Source organism: Spea bombifrons, chromosome 3, assembly GCF_027358695.1.
Source record: "Spea bombifrons isolate aSpeBom1 chromosome 3, aSpeBom1.2.pri, whole genome shotgun sequence".
NCBI classification, from domain to species: Eukaryota; Metazoa; Chordata; class Amphibia; order Anura; family Pelobatidae; genus Spea; species Spea bombifrons.
The window spans coordinates 102,696,550-102,719,112 of NC_071089.1; the positions used below are offsets into that span (position 1 = coordinate 102,696,550).

Consider the following 22,563-nt stretch of genomic DNA (forward strand, 5'->3'; position numbering starts at 1 on the left):
TTCTCACACACTGGAAATGTCGCTTGTCGGTGATGGGGAGGTTGGTGTGAAGGTGTTCCTCCCTTTCGTCAATATGTCCATACATGCATATGTACATTTGTCTCTGGGGGGCGACCCAGATCATCTTATATATGGGCTTGCCTGTCCAGGATTAGATCGGACTTGATTTTTGTTCCTTTACAGCAGCCTGCTTACATCTAAGTGAACAGCATTAATGCTACTATTATGCGTGCATTTTTGTTCTGTAGAAGGGTCATGAATACTATAGTCTCTTCATTGTGCCGTCGAGATCCCTTTTCCAGGTTACTACAGTGAAGGAATTTACTGATTTCGGATCTACATATAGCTATTGTGAGCGTAAGAATATACACTCACAATAGTGTATACCAACGTTTGAATTTTTAAAGCAGGAAAGAGAAGTAGACGAGACGTGAGACAAACGGTTCTTATCTGCTGTCAAATACTATGTGTTTATGACAGTCCCAAATCCCAATGACCCTTTTGTCCCCTTGATGCCCTTCTTTTCTAGTAGCTCATCATGTTTGCTGGGTATAAGTGTATCACAGTGTAACATAAAACATGTTACATACACATATGTGCTCCCATCAAGCAAAAATAAGGCTGCTACCTTCAATGTATTCTATGAATCAAGAAAGGTCCTGAATAAAGTGAGAATAAGATTTTTCTCCCAATACCATAACTTTAAGTAAGCTCACAAAAATATAATTGTGGAGAAGCAGTGGGTTCTTTCAAAAAGACCAACATAGGTCTCCATTTAATGAGAGATGATTTGAAAGCGATGCACTTGCCTCATTACTATATTGGAAAAACTACAGGTACACAAAGGATTGTTTTATTTATTACATTGCCGTCCGCTTTGATACATCCTACATTCATTTTGCTACCTCTGTCACTATACCCCCTTTCTATGGTTAAAGCACTCCTTGTATAATTGTTCATAAGGGGTTAAGTAGACCAGCCTTGCCTGACTCATCTGTGTGTATAGAAGGAGTGGCTTTGGTCCTGGAACTGAGGATTCGATGTAGAAGAAGCAGCAGCAGTGAGTGTCTTGATGTGATTCCTGGGTCCCTGTGCTGAACACATATATACCTGTCCTGTCTGCTTCTGGACCTCTAGGGCACCCATCTACATGCTCGCCTCCTAGGGATGTGGCCCTATGCTTTCCAGAGGTAAGACCTTTATATCACCTCTGTGGCTTTTCAATGCAATGTTTCAATTTAACTCAACTAACTCCACTCTTCTTTCTTATTCATCTTTTATTGTTGTCTTTTATCAAAGGATATTTTCTTCCTTCCTTATTTCTAAGTAAATAACAATAATATGTTACCATTTAGGGGAAAAATAAGAAATGAGAGTTATGAATGTATGAATTTTCTCTGCTTGTAAAATTAAATGTAGCGTTATTCCATCTGTAAATCTCGCTAAATGTATTTAAAAAAGTGGGAAGTGTGGCTTCGAATAAATAGACAAGCTAAATGATTACATTACCTATGCTGAAAGGAGGACAATAATGTTGATTTGGATAAAATATATCCAATGGTTTATATTGCAGGACTGCACAAAACAGGCTATGATATTATATATTAAATTTAGTTTCGTCACTGGTACATTCCTTTAAATTCTTATCCCCCCCCCACAGACAGACAGATACACACACACATATATGTATATATATATACACACACATCTCTCTATATATATATATATATATATATATATATATATACACATATATATATATACACATATCACAGATACAAACAGTTTATTTGGAATACTTGACTTAACCATTTGTGTGCTGGGGAGATGCATGTGACCATATAAAATGTTTGACTTGACCCTTTGAGTGTCAGAGAAGCCGCAGACATCGCAAATTCTTTACACCCCACTGGTACTCAAGATGTTCATTCGCAGAGTGCCCCCCCTCCAGCAAAATAAAATCACATTCAATGAGATTCCATTGCATTAAGTATTGCCATCAGTTCCTGTTGTTTAATTGTCACATTTTGGTATTTCTGTAGTTTACCAGCTGGTGAGGATAAAGAGAACATTGTGAGTTCCAAATGATCTGTCTGGATTAAAACTGAAAAATAACTTGTAATTTTTAGATGTTTTTTCTAAAGGGTTGGATTTTTGCTGTGTCTGTATAAAAGTCATTTTCCCCGTATGTGTACTACATGGAAGAACAGAGAAGTGCCTGTTTTTCTTTAAAATATCAGAAGCGATATATACAATAGTAGTAGAAATTGTGAAATATAGTAGTAGAAATATATATATGACCTCTGTGTTCCCAAACCTTGCAGTATTGCAATGCTCTAGGGCGAGTATTATGCTGTTTATAGTGTGTATTATTATGATGTTTAATCTCAGTAAAGCAAATATCAAACATCCCTCACAATATATGTTAAATATATATCAATTCCCTGAGCCCCTGGTTCCATTTGAGAGGCGTGAAATGTGATTATATATACCCAAGGTAGCTGAGTCTGAAGGACGGATGAAAGAAATAAATGACTGTGCCATGAATCATTTATCTCAGGAGCTGTGAGGAGTTTTTAGCAAAATATAAATAACACTTTTTTTTATCCTTTCTTTACTTTGTAATGTATTCCTTTGTATTACAGTTAACTAGTTTATTTCTCCTTACAACTCCTCCTGGTACTCCAGAAAGCCCATCCTTCTACACCATCAACTAAGCACTCCTACTGCGTCATATAACTCTTGTGCTATTCCAAATAGCCCCCACGACTACACATAAATGCTCTAACTACTCCTACTGCATCATATAAGCCCCTTTGCTACTCCATATATCCCACATTACTACACCATCAACTCTCTAACTACTCCTACTGCGTCATATAATCCTTGTGGTACTCCATATAGCCCACACCACTACACCATGAATGCTCTAACTACCCCTACTGCGTCAAATAACCCATCCTGCTACTCCATATAGCCCACACTAATACACCATCAACATGCAATTCCTCCCACTCTGCCATATATACCCACCTACTACGCGATAACCTGTATGACTCCTCCCACTCCTCATTTAACCACTCCCGCTTTGCCATATATCCTTTACTATTCCTACATTCTTTCACATAACCTCTTTGTATAACCTCTTAATAAAACCCGCACAATATACAACTAATCACGTTACCTCTTACAGCACTCATGCTCCACATATTCCATCTCTCTAAAATGTATTGTATAATAGCATAGCCACTCCTATTTCCCTATATGACCTCCCTATATACATGTGTTCATATTGCTTTAAGTCCTTCCTCTAAATCCCCCTATGTTTCCATATATCTGTAATTCATCCTATTGCTTCACATATTAATTCCCAGAACTCATTTTACTGCTCTGTAAAACATCTCTCTATTTCTTTCCTGTTGTTCCCTATTGAATAGACCTCAGATTATATTTGTCACACTAGGCCACTGATGCATAGGCAGGAATGAATGACTGATCTGAAATAATGATAATGAATATATTCATGTATGATATATTGTATACAATATATCGTATGAGTCTACAAACAGTATCTATTACAGCAAGGAAAATAATATAAGCAGGGCTTGACCTAGTGGGGACCCTTCTAGAAATCCTTCATCACTATTCCTTCACGGTATATAATGTGGGAGCAATGGCACTCACTCACAAGAAAGAGGACTTGGTGGCATGAGCCTCCACAGTACAGCACCATGAGTAGCTGGGGAGTGTGTGGCCGGCCCTACAAGAAGAACGTAGAGGTTAAAAAGAGAAAAATTGGATAATTTTGAAACAGTGTATTTTAATATTTTCTATTAGTTCTGTTAAGATGTGCATTAGCAAATACCAGTAACAGGGCAACATGGGGAAGCATTTGTACAGGTTGGTACGTGTTCCCCTTGCAACATGATTGATCAATACCCACATCACAAACACATGTAAAGGTAAGAAATGTCCACTGATATATAACACGCCACATGGGATAAGAACCACAAATCAAACACAGTACAGTGTAGCGGCAGTTAAAATATGTATTATTGCTCTAGGGGTCAAAACACAGTTCTGTCTTTATATGTGGCTATTCTGCTTTCCATCAACACAGTCTCCATAACATAGCAATAAGTACTAATGATGACCTCTTTAATCTCTAAAACGGATGAGAATATATTAAACAAGTTAGAGTTGTTTGAATTAAGTTTAATACTGATGAGAAGTAACGGAATGGGAATAGTGGTCCTTCAGATGACAGCTCTGTTTGAGGGGTTTCATGATAAAACATTCACAAGGTTTAAGCTTGAAAGACCAGGTTTAGTTGCTGGCTTTAAGCTTGAACACAAGTGAAGGGCATCTCTCGCGGTAAGGTCTCAGAAGCTCTGGGAATACACTTCCCATGGGAAGGTGACCTCAGGTGCTGTGGAAACTTTAAGAAGAAACCTTTTTGGTGAGGAAAGGTATTCAGTGATATAAATTTGGATTTAAAGTGGTTCATCGTGTGAGTATTCCGAATGCTCATAAAGAACACCCTTTGGGCTAAATTGTCATGTAATTAAAGTTGTGTTTGTCTTCATCTGTGTATCATCTCAGGGAAAGTTTAAACTCAATGGACTTTTTAAAAAACATTTACTGTCCCCATTCAGAGGGCAGTTTTATCAAGTAGGCAGCATCAGAAGCACTAAGACACCTTCATGCAAGGCAGGTTCCCTCTTGAACAAATAGAAGAAGGGAGAGATGCCCTGGTCATAAAAGTCATCTTGATAGAAGGGCCCCTAAAACACATCTTGCATTTTGTGAGTAAAGAAAGTCATGACAAATCATGGACTTAATAGCTGTAGTTTACATCTCTGGTTGGCAGGTGGCACTTGTCAATGAAAGGCATTGGAAATGTCTCCGTAATGAGCAGTCCTCTTGCTGCCTGGAGAGTGTGCTGATTTGTTAGACAGCAGTCTCGTGTATTGGAGGACATTAGTGCACGCTCCAGGACAAACTCACTAATATATTCAATGCACACATTCAGGGTACATTTGTCTTCTGAGCTATTCTCTGTAAAAATGCATGAAACCAGGTGAATAAATATCAAGTAATTGCTGTTACCCGCTGGTTCCTGGCACTTTCATCGCAGGGGGCCGAAAGCGGAGGCAGCACAAAAAGCAATGTTAGGGCTGCTGGCGGCGAATGTAAATAATTGAATTCTGTATGTTATAGAACTGAGCAGTAGAGATAGAGTTTGCTCAGGCGGACCTTTTTCAAAGTGAGCTGTTCTCTGTCATCTGCTGCCAACCTCACCCCATCGGCTGTTGGGGGAACTCAACAGAGGATCTATTTTTGTATGTAAATAAATGTATCTTATTGTGTATTTGTACGAAAATAATGGTTCAACAGAAGCTTCCTAGTATCCTGATCATCTAGTGATTTTCAATCTTTGGACCAAAGTATTTAATGTACGTAATTTAAAGGGAAGGTGCTTAGTTTTTACTCATCTGTGCCCAGATCTAGGTAGGCTTGAAGGCCACACGTGCCCAGTGGGGTGATAGTGGCAGCACAGGTTGCCACACACACAAGTCATGTGACTGCAAGAATGATTGGACTGGCATGAGACAGCAGATGCAGTTGTTATTCCCAGTTTGGTCCAGTCTTCAAAAAGATCCTTACGTTTTCGATTGTTGTCTGAATTAGTAATTCTTTGCTGTTTCTTAAAGTGATTTTAACGCCACTGATATATGGGGGTGCTATATAAATCGGTAACAAATGGTGAACAAATAATAACACTGTCTGCAAATATGGTTAGGGCGGAGAAAGTGCTGGTCATCATCGTTTCAAGGCTGTTTAATCTTAGAAAACCAAAGGCCTTAACCACAGACCATATATTCAAGAGTCAGGTCCATGTATATTTGGACAGTGACACAATTCTTTCATAACTCAGCATAGAAAAATAATACAAACTTATTATTATCACCCTGTTGGTATTAAGAAAAGAAAGCCAAAGCATAAAAGAAAAAATGCGGATGCTGTCACCAAATGTTATTTTCGTAGAGAACCCTCATAATAGAAAAACCGGTTAAAACTGCTCAACAGTTAAAAAAAATATGTAATACGTGCAGTTTAATACGCTTGGTTGATTAATGTAAAGATTTCCTTCAGGTGACAGGACCACTTAATCTATAAATTGTGCTTGCGAATAGCTAGCCTTTGTATAGATTGTAAATTAAGCATGTTTTTTTATGACTATAATTTCTGCTTTTCCTCTATAATGAGGAACTTGGTGCAGATCGAACAATCTTTTTCTTTTTTTTTTTTAACTAAAATATGTCATAGATTCTGGATATCTAGGAGTATGTTTCTAAAAATAGATGTCCGCTGCTATTTTTAATACCCTAAAGGAGTGTGACAGAATAGGTACTTTAACTAACGATTCCTACTTTCTGCAGGATGCTGCATTCGTTTTAATCCGTTTGACTTCAATTTAGAATCTTAAGAAGCCAGGTGTTTGTGGGTGCACAAGAAATAACATATAAAGTCAGTACGTAAGTGACCAGCGGCAATAAACTAAATTATTTTATCTAGGATTTCTTCAAATTAATAAAGTATGCTGAATTTGTTATAGAAATTAGTTATTTATAACTGTTTTAATAGTCTCTTTTTGTCTGAGATGTGTGCGCAGAGATACGTGTTTTATTATTTATTTTGTTATGCGATGTCGTAATGATTCTGGGGATAGTTAGAAAACCAATGTTATTCATCTTTTACAGTCAGTATGATACTTTCCATAGTCGGAGCTATGATAGAGACTTTAATATAACAATGACCTTTTGAGGGTCACCCTACTAGACTACCAGGGACAACTGCCGCGGGATATAACCTCTCATAGGCGAGGGGGGGGTAAGCAGTGTGTGTGGGGGCCACATATGCTTCCTACCTTTCATGATTTTAGTTTTTTTACACATAGTGACATATTTTGACATTGGCGACCGGAACTTAGTGAAGTGAACATGCCCTTATCATAGACATTATTAAATATCCATTGGTTTTCATGGGTCAGCTTTCTTCAAATATATATATATATATATATATATATACAGAAAGGATATAGTTCACTTTTAGATCTGATAATGGGAACGATTTTGCTTACATTTTTAATTTTTTGCACCTACATAGTTCAAATGTCTTCACACTGTCATCATATGGTCATATCGCTTTGTTTTTGCTTGTTTATGGTAAAAGGTCTATTTTTTTTTAAATGTCCCATGTCAACAAACCTTGCGGTGGCCACGTGCCATGGGACCTGAGTGCTGATGTGAGAGGTGGTCTTGAACAAAGGCTGCTCTAGAATAGAGATGGAGATTTTCCACATGATCTGTGCTTTAAACAAACTCCAACCCATCTCATTTGTCATTTTTGACAAGCTGAAGGATTTGTGTACAATGAATTATGCAATGAGATGTGACCCAAGTCAATAAAAATGGTAATAAAACCTAAAGAGATATAGAACAGCAATAATCAGTGTTCTAGATACATATCCTGACCTTTTTATGCAGAAAAAAATATATATTGCTGTTTATTAGCTGCAGGGTGAATTTACCCATGTGTCAGCTTTAAGGTTGAGTAAAAATATCTGTTATGTCAGGGGGGTGGGGAACAGGTAAATCGAATAGCTGTTGGGTAAGCTAAACTGTCGTTTCCATTGACATCAGTGTTCTGCGGAATAGCCTGGAACTTGGTTTTTTAAGTTAGTTTTTCACAGGCTTCTAGATCGCCTGCAGACCATCATGACGGTATTTGTTATGTATAATTCAATATGACATATTGAGTCGCTAGTTGGGTTAACTCTTAGAATTCCAGAGGGAAGTTCAAGGGTGTTCTAATTCTACTAAATGACAAAGGGCATAGATCAGTTATGGTACCATTGTGACAAATGCCATGGACTTTTTTTTTTTCCTCATAGCATTTTTATTTTTCTCAAAATGTATGTTTTAATATGGTTGCCACTTCTCATGTGACATATTTAGGCGCTGTCCTTCCCATACCTTTCCTCTGTGCAATATCTGTTACTCGAATAAAGTCTTAAATATCGAGCAGTGCAGTGTGAGAATGTTGCCTCTGCAGGTGTTCAAGAAATGAGTCTAGCCGTAGAAAACCATAATATTTCAGTTGTGATATGTGACTTTGTAGTTTTTCCCATTACATTTTATATTTTTCTGGAAAAATAGAAATTTGCCCTGGGAGATAACACGGAGACATAGAATCTGACGCAGATAAGAACCATTCTCCCCAACTAGTCTGTCTGTTTTTCCTGATGTAAAGACTCAGACCTTAATCAGTCCTTGGTCTTCACTTCACAATATCCCATGCATGTTTATTTCTTTATTTGTTTATTCATTCTTATGTTCGAAAATAAGTATCTTACAATAATCAGACAAACAAGCAAATAGAGAAGTAGAAGTATTTCACAGATAATTTACAATGAAACAGTTATAAAACAAATAATCATAAGAAAAAATACTTTTTGATTCAATATAGATCTATATCTATCTTTCCCCTTTGCTATTTTAACTAGTGGATGGATCATCGGCGTGGCATCAGTAAAAGTATAATTAAGGTAAATCGTAACTCAAACTATTGAAAGGACCGGGGGGAATTTCCCACTGGGGAGTGTAGTTTTATACCTCTTTATTGAGTTTCCCAATGAAGAACAGATCTCATGATATACTGTCACGTTGAAGTTAAAAGCAAAGTAATGTCTTTCCATTTGATATTCATAGTTGATTTGATTAATGATTTCTCACCAAGATGATGCCTAGCTAATGAGAGCTTAATAACAGATAAAATATTAATGGCTAAATGCAGACTCAGTTTTTTTATTAACTGGGATATCCATGAGAGGCAAAACGTTTTGTGGCTGGCGTGTATAGTCTATCTTCAATAGCCGTTTATAAATAGTAATCGTTTTTTGTTATATTTCACCCAAACTATCACATTCCCACCATGTGTGGTAGATATTCCCCTCCTGTTAATACTTCTCCAGCCATTGCCAGACACAGTGTGCTAAAATGTATGTGTTCTGGTGTAAACCAAGTACCAGCGATATAATATATCATAAAATGTTTCATGGAGATGGCTTCAATGTATGGCTTTGCTGGTTTTAACCCAGGAGTCGTTTCAAGCTTCAATTGAAAATCTTTTCCCCAGATTTCTTTTTCCATTTCTCAATTGGAGAGGTCTTATCAGTTTGTTAAGCCTTATAAAGAAGATTTGATACTCTAGAAAGCAGCTTAGAGCGGTAATGTTTGTCGATAAATTTGTCCAACGCTGAATGAGGAGAAATTGGATTCTGTCTCAAAAATTTTTTTCATTCTCATCAATGTAAAAGGTTCCTGCTTCTGTAGTTGGAGTTTATCTTGAATTTCAGAAAAAGTTAAAGCAGTTTGATTTGCAAAAAAATCTGCTAAAATATTTTACCCAAGCAGTATCCATTTACTCAGATCTAAATCCTCAGTGTCGATTTATATGACCTCTATTGGAGTATAATAAGTGATGAACCTATCCGCTGCTAACTTCTTCTGATTCTCTGCATGTGCTCGGGCTGGATAGGCTCAAGGAACCCGAGATAGATAGCTTTACCCAACGAATGTAAAACAAATTACTGATCTTGCAGTCTGAGTGTTCCTAAGACTACCAATCGAAGTTCAAATATATTTTCCAATCCCATTCATGTAGATTGTTTAGGTCAATTTCCTTGTTAAGATACTTTTTTGGCTTTTCTTGGTCTTGGTCTACCAAATAGGCGTTAATTCTATTTACACCAAACTACATAAAGACCACGCTAACAAAAATTCCTTAGATCTGAGATCAAATCTGAATAATGAATTCACTATTTGATGAAAATTGAATAATATGTTGATACCTAAGTAGTTAATGGATCTTTTAGCACAGGCAAATGATGGGTAGTGACATAAGATCTGATCAGAAGATAGAAATGCAGATATTCTCTGTCTCTTATTGAGATTTAACTTGTAATTAATTTGAGTAAGCACTATATTCCTCTATAAGAGACAGAGTTGATGCTAGAGTAAGCAGGATATCATCAGAATATAATGTAATTTTGAACTCGTATGAATTTACCCATATAGCTCTAACCATCCCTGTTGAACTAGTTAAAGGTTGAATCATCATAGCGTATAACAAAGAAGCTAAATGGCAACCCTGTCTTGTGCCATTGTTAATACTGAATAACTTGGCGTTCAAAATGGGGCCAGTCACCTGAGTTTTGGTTATGGTGTATAAAACCAAGGATTTATCTCTAAAGAAACCTCACAGACTGAAAGCATCCCAATTCCCCAACAGGAATCACCAAGCGGCGGTGTTGAAGGCCTTCTCTGCATCAAGAGCCAGGAATACCAATTAATATATAGATTTGGATACATTTTACAGCAAAGTTTTGCAATATTGCCAGTGTATATCATACCACTCCAGTGTTGGAATGGAGCTTCTATTTGTTAATCAGAGATGGACCACTTTGTGATCATTATGTTCAGATGATACAATGCTGGTGCTTTCTATATTGTTGGCCAAACTGGTCCAACACCCCAACATTTTTAAGGATGTATGCAACTATTTTTCTCTTTTTTTTCTAACATGCACTCATCCCATGCATGGCTTGCTGAGCCAAGCCTCGAGGTCCAAAAAGGCTCCAGCTCAGCTAGTAACAGCTGTCTCGCCCACATCTAGACTTAAGAAGAAATCTGTAATGGTTGAGGTAAGGTTTCTGCATTGCATGGAACTTCCTTTGCTGAACGAGTGAAGAATTTCTTAGATCTCCAGAAAGACCATCTGTTTAATTTCTTATAACCCAAAAAGCTGCAAGCACCAGATTAATTCTAAGCAGTAAATGTGATGCTGTTGGGTGATTTAAGAAAGTGGTCTCTCGCACACCACTTGGCCTCTGCTTGATCCTGAGATAATCTTTATACCCATCTATTCTTGGAAATCACATTGGAACAAGAGGTCACCTTTCTGGTGATTGAAGTCAATAAAAGAGAAAAAGCACACAGGTAATAATCCCTGGTCAGGAAAGCAATACCTTTCCGCGTGTTACAATTTTGCTCACTTGTAACTTTGATTGTAGCACCCAGCACAGGCCTGTCTGTGAATTATTTCAGCCCAATTATAGGGAACATTCTATACTTTCTTAGTCTCCTTGGTGACACTATCCTCACCATTCCCTGGAGCAACATGCCTGGTATATTATGTGTATTACTGGATGCTAATTCCTTTAGCTGCCACGGCATATACAGCCAGGGTCCTATTATCATAATGAAACCACATCTCTGCAGCTGAGATTTCAGCTGCTCACATTTCCAGACAGTTTTTAACCCCTTAATGACAAAGCCCGTACATGTACGGGCTCCAAATGCATTGTTTTCAATGGGTTTTGGGACCGCCCATTGTCCTTAAGGGGTTAAGCCAAATCTGAAGCCAAATCTCTCAGCTCACGGTCTCTGTGAAAATATTTGTATATGGACAGTTTAGTACATTGGGGTGCAAACTGCCATCATAGATGCATGGCTTGTTATCTGTGTGTCAGTCACCACTGATTTAAATGGAATTAATAGAAATTATTAATATTATTTACATCAGAATACAGAATAGTTTAATATTTTCTAGATTTTCATTCTGAAAAGTATGCATAATTGGTTAAACAAATGTTTGATGTTTAGCAAGTGGCAGCTGCTACACTGCATGTAGAACGTTGAAATATAATCTACAAAATGTAAGATACTCTGTTCAAATGGTTTATTATCTAAAATGTCCTCTTCCTATTGGGTTCATCATACCGGCATATTTATTATTAACAATAGCATTTGGTGTTCCCAAGGATTTTCTCTGTATAGGCATATGTGTATAGTTTACTAAAGAGGGAGTTTGCAGGATAGGTGAGCATTTCAACTACCTGACAGCACTCCAAATTAGAAAGGGCAACCCAGAGCTTCTCCTGCTTGGATTGGCCATTGAGTAAGTAGACTCCAAAAGCAGTCAGAAAAGTCTAGAACCCCATAATGCTGGTTCTCTAATCCATGGGGTTTTGGAAATTGTTTACAAACCTTAATGATCTATATCTATGTGAATGTTCTTCAAGCCACAAGGCTTGTTTCTGGTGGTACACTGAAATTCACACCTGCTCATTGAATACTTTGATATCTTTGTGTCCAATATTAACATAGTAGCTCATATAAGTCCAGCCTAGGACCAAACAGGTGCAAATAAGAAAGAGGACATACAGGGTACAGTATATAGGGTTTCCCCCGTAAAGTACCTAAGGCATATATTAAGTACAAAACATTTTTGCATCTAATTATAGACCACTGCAGGCTTAGGTCATCAAGATACAGTATTATGCAGGGCCGGCCCAAGACAAAATGCCGCCTGGGGCGAAGTTTAAAATGCCCCCCCATTGTCTACCCTTCCTCTCCCTCCCTCCCTGCCGCCCCCCCATTATCTACCCTGCCTCCCCCCCCTTGTACTTACCTTTCAGCAGTCCTGCAGCGAGTCTCCCAGCTTGGTCTCGGTGCCGGCTTGTAAAGCTGATTGCCGGAAATGACGTCATCTTCCGGCGCTCAGCATTACAAGCTGGCACCGAGCTAGAGTGCTCGCAGAGGAGAGAGGGGCGCCGAGTGGGTACTGGCAACTTGGTAAGCGAAAACCACTCGGCACCCTCTCTCTCCTCGGCTTTAGAAAAAAAAAGGCCTTGGGGCAGCAAAGTGCTGCCTGGAGCAGTTGCCCCACTCGGCTTCATTGTCGGGCCGGCCCTGGTATTATGCCATACTTAGCATTAATAGGCTGGGACAATGTATAATGGAGTGTCTTTGCATGGTAGGTCAAGAGAAGATTTACCATCTTCCTAAATGGTTCATCTCAGCAAAGTACTGGTGCTCCAAGAGGCTTCTAGAGCTGAATATACTTTCACTTCTTTCTGTCTTCTCAAAATAACAGTTGCTTGCAGGGGGTATTTGTGTTTAGGTTGCCAATCATGAGAGATCTGTTTTAATGAAGTAAATTACTTCAGCTGTAATTTTTATCACCATAATCCTGTTTGTATTCATGCTTATATGTTGCCATGTAGTTCTTGTTCAATATCACTTTAAACAGGATTATAAATTGTTGTTTTTTTGTTATGTTTTTCAGACTTGTAGTTTTACGTTTATTCTTGGCGCACTTATCACATGTTCTGCAACTACCTTTCTGCAAACAATTACAATCCTATAACGATGTGGATTCATTGTGCATAAAAAATCTCCCCTGGACAGATTGGTTTATACAGACAAGCTGGGAAGAACCTGGATTGCGCACTAAGACCTGGTTCAGTGTAGAGATGGGGGAGATTTTATGGTGTGCTTTTGTATCTCCCTATCAGTCAATACATTGACTAGTGGAAAAATAAATGAATTGACCGAGCACCAAAACCACACGGGGTGGACAAGCCAAGCATACTAAATCTACAGGGGATGAACACGTGACAATCATGTGTATCATGTCCAGATTGAATGCATTCCTTGCTGTATTGTAAAACATGTCAGAGGCACAGGTTGATTTCTCACAGGGCATTGTAGCGGCTTAGGAGCCCAAATAGACTGGGATCATAAGAAGCATTATTGGATAATGAATACTGACTGTGGTTCCTGTATTGTGAATTAAATGTAATGGTGCTAGCATGCATACTTTAATGCAGAGCTACATCTAGGGACCTATGGCATTTTAATATGGCTCTGATCACAGGTAGGGATTACAACATATTATGGAATATGCGGACAATGTAAATGTCACTGAACACATAAAAAATAAATAAAACAAATAAAAGTATGGTGGGAATCATTAAGCTTGTGCACAATAAGCATAGCAGAATATGTTTCAACAAGGTTGACTCTTGAGCAGGCAATGTGAACTTGGCAATAGGAGCATTATTTTGTATGATGGTATGGTCTGGGGTTAAAGATTCTAGTTTATGATTAGCAAGTTGAATTTGCAAATATGCAAGCTAACCAGAGTGCCCACTCATATTTACTTTTGAGTGAGACCAGGGACTTTGTAATATGTAATTTGATAGTTCCTTAGAAACCTATATTTCATGCATATAGAGCATCTTGAAAACTGGTCAGGATTTTAGATAAATTAGAGTGTATAAAATCATTGAGAAACTTCTGGCAGCAGTACGAGTGACCAATGGAAAACCCCAATTAAGCTTCCCTGAAAATGGATCTAAACTATGTTTTAGATGGTGAATGGGAAGATGAGATTGCTCTAGGATTATTTACACCCAACAAGAAGCGCATGGATTTTTCTTATACTTTGTTTTACTGGTTAATACATTGAGGAAACTTCAACATGCATGGGGCAGGCATATTGCTATCTGGAATATAATTCAAGACCAATGACAGAATACTTGGGCAGACTATATGGGCAAAATGGTTCTTACCTAATTTCTATGTTTTAGGTAAATTATACCATTTTGACAGCAAAAGAGAGCTCAATGGGCTCCTTTTTATACACATTGTTTAACAAGGGCCCTCTTCTTCTATGACAGAGTAGGACTATTCATCATTCTCACTGTCTCCGTAAGAGCTGTGTGTTCATAATGCATGTTTAGAGCCTGTCTCAAGAGACTCTTGTCATATTCAGTGGAATGGCTCTCGTGTCTTCACTGTCTCTTGCTAAGTGTCTGTCATCTATAGAATAATATAACCAGTTTCTTAAATCCCTTTTTCATCCTTTTGAAAACCCTAAAATAAGTAGCATGATGGTTTAACAATATAATAAAAAAAAGTTCTCAAAGGGATATTGTGCGATTCTTAAAAAAGTCTGAAAACTGCTATTTTTTTCATGAATTAAATAGACCATAAAAGGGGTACGGCCACTGTCTCAGCTTTTAGTGTGATGGGATGAGTAGCAATAGCTTATGTTTATTTTTTAATCAATTCATTTGTTTTTACAATGTGAAAAAATATTATAATTATTATATTATAATTAAAAATGATATATTGTTTATGATGGAGTGTACCTTTAATATATATGTACACCCCAATATGCTTTATCATTATATCTTCTAGTCTGCATGTTAATAAGCATTATACAGTACATGGCTTCTAGAGTGTTAATTTTCACCTTTTAAAATAACGCCTTAACATCTAAAAAATGTAGACATTGGGTAAATGTTACACACAATGAAAGTCTGTATCTAGCCCTGGATTCGGCTTGTTTTACAGCCGTCCCTGACATTAAGTTCATCACAGAATTTGTCTCTGGAAACGAGGCAGCCTCATGGGAACTGTCCAAAGTAAAACATTTACAGAAGAAGGTTTCATTCTTAGTTTACAGAAGAATAGTTCTTATTCAGGACACTGCCGTGTTGGGACTCCAGTCTCAACAAGCCAGCTTTAAGGGTAATTTCAACTCCACTATATAACAAATAATGTCTTAAGGTCTACACTGTCTGTTTATTGAAGAAGCAACTTTAAATCTTGTACTAGTTGCGTATCTTTGGATGTTGTGCCGACTCATCATAGAAAACTCTACGGGCACCAGCTTTTCCTTTTCTTGTCTTACTAGCAAAGAACGCATACAAGTACATCAATATGCATTCTTTCACCTGTTAAATAAATATAATAATGATGATAATAATAATAAATGACTTACCTTAAGGAGAAGATGCAGCTACAGAGGAGCAAATCACTAAAATGGTATAAAGTATGTGGAAAGTGCTCTGGATAAAATCAGTGGAAGAGCTTCCCGTTCATGCACACACGTGTAATATATCAATTGCAGTTATCACGATTACTCGTGCACAATGGAATAACTTGACTTCCATTTTAATACTGTACGTTAAACTGTGGCATTTTATGTAGGGAATCAGACCTGAGTAAGACAACGTGAAGCTTAAAGGTCCTGTGATCAGTGGTGTATTTAGGTTTTAGGCATGACTAAATTTATGTGCCCCCTAATCTAAATTTTCCCCACCTCTTCCTGCCCAGGCCACACCTCTTCCACTGTAAACTTCACCATGTCTTCCTTTTGTCCCACCTCTCCTCCTTAGCTTAACAGTGCCAACTTTGTGCCCAAACTGCTTATCAGGGCCCTCTGGTGCCTAAACTACTTAACATTGCAGTCTTATACATTCTAATGTTCATACAGTCATACATGCGTTCTCCCTTCCCCTCTCCCTCTTTCCCTCAATCACCCCTTTACCTCAAACACAGTTTTCCTTCTGGCTTACGTTTAACCATGGGGTTTTGTCACTTTGTGCTATGTGACCCGGCTACGTGCACATAAAAAAAAGTGGTCAGAACATAAAATTGTTCACAAAGAGCAATTTTGGACCGGCCCTGGGGGAGCCCACCCCGGGGTGCCAGTGTGACACCCCCTCATGAGAGGCACCTTCAACAAATGGCCAGAGGTTTCAGGCACGCTGCTATCCCCATGGCTGCTCCTTTTTGTGGAATTGCATCAAGTGGCCAGTAATGGAGATAGATTTGTAGGCTGCAGAGTGAAATAAAACGTGAAATTTCCATGTCCTGTCCTGCAGTGAGAGTAACCGCAGAGGCACACACTAGGTTCTTAAATTAAGTAGTTAGTTTTGCTCTCTACCACCTGAAGTGGTTAGCTTCTCTCTCTACCAATTGAAGCGGTTAGTTTGGCGCTCTACCACCTGAAGCGGTTAGTTTCAAGCCAGTGTAAACAATGTACATTTTTTTAAATAAGTACATGGAAAGATTTAATTTCCTCCCTTGCTCCCTTTTGTTTCATGTCATTGAGCATTCAGCAAGAAGCTTTCTATGCAAAACGCATTCACTTACTTATCTAAAACATGACTGAATAGAGTAAATTGTGATTTAAAAACCCCATTTGATTGACAGGCACTCCCACTCATTGAGAGCTTGTTTAGAAATCTTATTTCCAATTAACTTCCAGAGACTTAGGAGCCAAAATCTTTGGTTTATACATAGCAGGATTTATTACTGACTTCTTAGTGACTTCTTAGAACAATCGGCAAGACTTTACCAGATAAATCAGCACCCCTGTTTCCCGGGTGATATAGTGTAACAATCACACTGATTCACATTTTAACTCACGAAGTTAAAAATTTGGCATTAAAGGACAGGAATGCTAAGGATAAACTCAAAAGCATAATTTGCATATTTCTTAATGGACTTAAATACATCCACTGCATAGAGATACACGTTTAGAGACCTGAACATCTGGCAGTTCTTCAAAGCTGTAAATTTAGTTCATTATTCCAAATTACTGCATGCCAAGGAAAAATTAACAACTACCATATACCGTATACATCAATAAAAACAGAAACTCTTATTTTTTTGTTGTTGTTATACTAATAAGGCTTTTCTTCTCCTGTATCACCTCTTCCTTGTCAAGCCTACACGACTTCTTTCATGCCAACCCATACCTTCGGAGCCAGCTTCCACCCAATGTCCATCCTTCACTTTCAATATTCAAGAAAAAAACCCAAAACCCACTTGTTCAGTGAAGCATTACAATCTTTTTATCTTGTACCGATCTTATCTTCCGTTAATAAGTCTCTGACATTCGTCTGTGCTACTGAGGAATGTATGTACGGTAAGAAACACTGTGTAAATTGTGATGCTATATAAATGAAATATAATATGTAGCTTTTCACAAGCGGTAATATCAGAGCAGCTGCGGATTCAGGACCTTGGAGAGCGTGTGGTAACGTTCACCACACTGATAAGGAGCTTTCAGGAAATTGCAGCTTGTTATTACCTGGGGTCAGGTGCTGTCAGTGGAGTTCCTTTGTCGGGTTTGCATGATACACAATTATAGAAATTGAATTCTTGTGTAGCAAAGGCATCATTTCTCACAGTAACAGACAGGTACTCAGAGATACTCTCTGCCATTCTTAATCGCCAATAAAATCCAAGGAATAAGATTAATTGTTGCTCTTCCAATCTACTTTCAATGGTTTGAAATGCTAGAAGTAAAATTGCTAACTGCAAAATCCAGTAAAGGTAGTCCAAACGTGTTCAGTTTTAGATGGGAAATTGTTAGCCTTCTTCTGCTGTAAAACATTAGACCAAGCATGCACCAAGTGTCACAAACCTGTGATGTATGATTTCTTTAAATAATGTAATAAACAGTCAATGTGTAATCCTTGAGAACTTATGCTCCCAACAATATATGCATTTGTCTAGCATGTACAATTTGTGCATTACATGGTAGCCTGCATGGGGAGCTGGAACTCTTTGAAACGGGTTATTCACATAATTAGCATACCAATATAAAGGCCTTAAAGCCTAATTATTATGTCAAGTTTAATGACATGTTCAAGTGAAAGAAGGATACAGAAACATGGAACTACCACATGGCTTTAGAAATGTGACACTTAGTTAAATTGGTTCTCCTAATGCTGTTAGAGTACCATTATGTTTTACGTCAGCGGTACTGGAAGGATGCTGGCTTTCCTTAGGTCTCCTCAAATTAACACTAGTCGTTGAGCGAGTGCCTTGGTTTTCTCCTCAAAGTGTGCCCATGAGAAATTCCGGAAAGCCTGTCAACTCAAAATCTTATGGACCTACGCAGCTCACACAAACTCCTTCTTAGATAATTACCAAACCAGGTCACAGGTAAATCTTTTCAAATGAGATGGTATTAAGGGGTCCACATGCTCTACTGCGAGCAATCTTATGTCCTGTAAGGTTGAACGAAAATAAAAAAAATACTAAAACTGTAAACCACTCATAACATGGGTACATAACGTTAGGTACAGCAGTAGTGATAAAATAGACATAACGGTATATATATGCACAACAAGCAGAATTAATTCAGACACATTTTTTTTTTTAGTTTTTGGCACATTTGTTTTCTGACAACAAATTTCCGCTCCTTGCATTTTTGCATGAAATTCATGTTTTTTTAATTTCAAATTAACTTTGGTCCAATATTTTCAATGAGGAGGTCTCTACAACCTCCTAGACTCACATTTCAACAAAAAATACTTCTTAAGGCTTAGGAGGAGATCCAGACTATACTTTACATTGCAGGACCACCGCCATCAACAACAGCAGCACTACACCAATAGATGACCACACCAAGTAGCATGCTGTTGGACTGCATTTTCCTGAAAATTTGGCAATTTTTATGGATAGATGAAAATGGATCCTTAGCATATGAAAGATTATGGTTGGAACCATCAATCACACCCATAACAAATGAGATCATACCTTCATTTCATGCCAGGATTGTATTAGCTATTTCTATATATCAATTACTTATTATGTACCCTCTTCTACACAGTCCCTTTCCATTTCTTCTGCTGAAACACCAAAAAAATTGGTTGTAATGGTGCCAAATGGACAAACAAATGGATAACTAATATTCAGATATTTTTCATTTGTTTTTGTTTGTTTTGTTGGGAAGCCCTCCTTGCTGGCTTTATTTAAATTTAGTGTTTTAAACATACAGCCCTCAAAGCACCTCCAAAAGTGCAGTTTTTTGGGATCTCTTGATAAGTATAGTGCTTAGTATAGAGAGACTGAGGGACCAATTGAACTGCATTGGTGATAAGAGGCGACATAAGAATAATTACATATTAAATTAATTTCATATTGTGGCCCAAGAGTTGATATATATAGTATACTGGTAGCCGCACATCCACACACATATTAACAAAAAATGCTCTTTATATATATCTTGCCCCAAAAGCCAAAGCATAATATATTTAATTTTTTATACTTTTAGACCAAATTTAAGCATAGCTGTCATCGCAGTGGGTAACACAGAATACCATTACCTCCTTCCTCTGGAAGCTGTATTGAAGGATCCTCTCCCAATATACAGTATGTATCTTTCTAAAAAAAACATGTAATTACTTATATGTAAACTGTGTCCATTTTAAAAGAGACTTTTGGATGCAAGGTGCCAAAAATAATAATCCAGTGATGATTACAAGCACCTTGCACCTGATTAAACAAGCAATTAGCAGCAGATGTAGTTATTAGCCAACCATAGTTTTTGAAAGGGGGCCTAAGACCCCCCTGGCTTGCACAGTGCTTTCAAGTTTTACTTTGTTTCATATGTGTACAGCCTCATCACTAATGAGTCCATGGATCAGCTGAATTTACCACTAGCCCAAGCAATGTCTTCTGCTGTTCTTGCAGTGAGAAGTATTCATTTTCACTCGTGATCAATAGAGATCTAGATCGTCTATTGATATGGGATAAACTGTGTCTTGCTGGATGGGCAGTGAATGACCAGGCGTTCTTCTATAAAATACACAGAACCTAAAAATGATTATTTAACTCTTTTCCCCATAGACCTTCATTGGTGAAATGATTCTGTGGTGGCACGAGCATTCATTTGTTACAGAATTCATACTGTAGCGATGGAAGACCTTGTGGGGTTTTTTCTCTCAGATAAAGAAGAATGACAGATCTATGCACAAAGAAAGTGTATCACAATGCAGATAGGTTAGAAAGAAGAATCGATTGAAATTATATGACAAGAATCATTTTCTAAGCTTGAGGCCAGTTTATCTGCTTATTAGATTTGCTGCATATCTACCGAGCTCCATTAACAGATAAAAAAGGGCACAATGACAGATATTGGCTCATTTCAGTCCTTTTAATTAACTCATCTAATGATAAACAGGAAAAGAACATTGGCAAGGAAGAATTTGCCATGGAAGATATAGTCTCAGAGGCTGTTCCTTTATCAATGAAATGATGTCTGGATTCACACTCATCTTGGCCAGGCATGAGCTAAGCCGCAGGCACAACTATGTTCTAGTGTTTCATTTTTTATATTATTTTATATTATGTGATCAGATTTCAGTAAGTGTATGCATGCTGAGGACGTGTGTGAAATACAACAAGATATAGTTTATACGGCAGTACAGTGTATTGTAGAAAAGGTTACAGTGGGTTGCCATGTTGGCCCTAAAAAGCAGGCTTTTTTGTAAAAGAAAATGGGGTTTGAACTTGCCATGACCCTACTGAAAATCCCCCCTGGCAGCGTGAGATGTAACAGAGAGAAGTTTCATGGGGCCAAAGGAGAAATGTCAAACTGAGGGAAGTTGGTGCATTCGCTATCTCCGGCTTCTTCTTCCGTTAGCATCTATGTTGTGTAATGGGGCAGGTGAGTAGATAGAGAAAAGGAAGGATGACCACATGTAGGCATTAAACCTGGATGCTAGAATCACTGTTAAATCATCGCATCACAGTTACAAATAAAAAAAAATACAAGTGTCTAACCCAGAGCCCACTGCCCTGGAACAGATACACTCCGAATCACTGGGAAAATAGAAATAAACATTGTATAAGGGAACTTTTTGGCCTAATAAAAATGTAGCAGAACTTTAACTAAATGGGCCACACTGCGAATCAATGGGAGACAGGACACATAGATACAACTGGCCAGATCACGGTTTAGGAAACATTTTTAAAATACTAGGCTGTGTTGTGACATGAGTGGGAAATGAGTGGAAATGAGCAGAAAGTTATAAAAGCTTAGTAAAAAAAATATGTAGTTTAAAGAAAAGGGAGCACGGACACTGTAAGTCCTTCTCCCTGCACTTCAAACCACAATGCCGTATATTTGCAAGTGTGACCCCAACCAGGTCAATCTTTATAAAATAAATAGCATTCAACACAAGTTATTGCTAGGAAATAGGCATCTTCAGAAATCTTCAGAAACACCGCAGTCCTCTGCTATTTCTCTATACATGCACAAGCTATTACACCCCTTCTTATTTACAGCCTAATCGATTTAAATAATGTAGACATGCAGTTTTTTATTTAAATGGGAAGTTACATGCAGTTTTTTTTAGATATCTGAGAAGGATCTCCAATTTTTTTTTCTTCTTTTTTTTTTTATTTATGACACACATTTATGACACACATATGATGCTACTACCCTAGCAATTTTCTGCTTACTGTCATGGTGCCAGCAGCATATTATCGCATGTTTGACAATACGATATAGAGGAGTTTATGGCATCGTACATAACATGTCTTAGTTATATGCGTACCTGGGAACTTTCCCACACCCCCATTTAAGGGCGAAATGGCAGGGTGTGGGGCCATTCAGGTAGGGAGTTCTATAACGTATAGGGTTAGGCTAATTGAATGAAAAATATTCATTTTTTTCTTTATTTATTTGGATACCCCTTGCCCTGTATGGAGTTAGTATTTTCAGGGTATATTTGTCTAGAGATTGTATTTTGGATTTTATTCATTAACATTTTAGCAATTTGGATTAAAAGTTAAGTTTTAAAGTGATCACACATACTCAGCTTTTAGCTATTTGTTCTCTTGGGCTACCCCTAGTTTATCTCTTTGGAAAACAGAGGATATTAATTCATTAATGAAAGATGATTTGTCATCTCTAGGAGACACTATAAACATCCATCCAATTCCAACACTAAAGGTCACTGTGCCCCAGATGACAGGGACAGAGAGATACCATCTTCTTGTCACTTGTAACAGGGATCAGAGCTGCATTTATATGATAAGAGTTAGAGACAGATAATAA

General features: G+C 37.8%; 1 protein-coding gene across 1 annotated transcript in view; it reads left to right on the top strand.

Moving 5' to 3' along the window:
* Positions 1-1,050: 1,050 nt before the first annotated feature.
* Positions 1,051-22,563, top strand: part of SPHKAP (SPHK1 interactor, AKAP domain containing) — an 81,872-nt gene continuing 60,359 nt past the window's right edge. Inside the window, exon 1 of the mRNA XM_053459013.1 lies at positions 1,051-1,190. Coding sequence (XP_053314988.1) covers positions 1,168-1,190 — 23 coding nt within the window. The 5' untranslated portion in view covers positions 1,051-1,167. The remainder of the gene's footprint in view (positions 1,191-22,563) is intronic.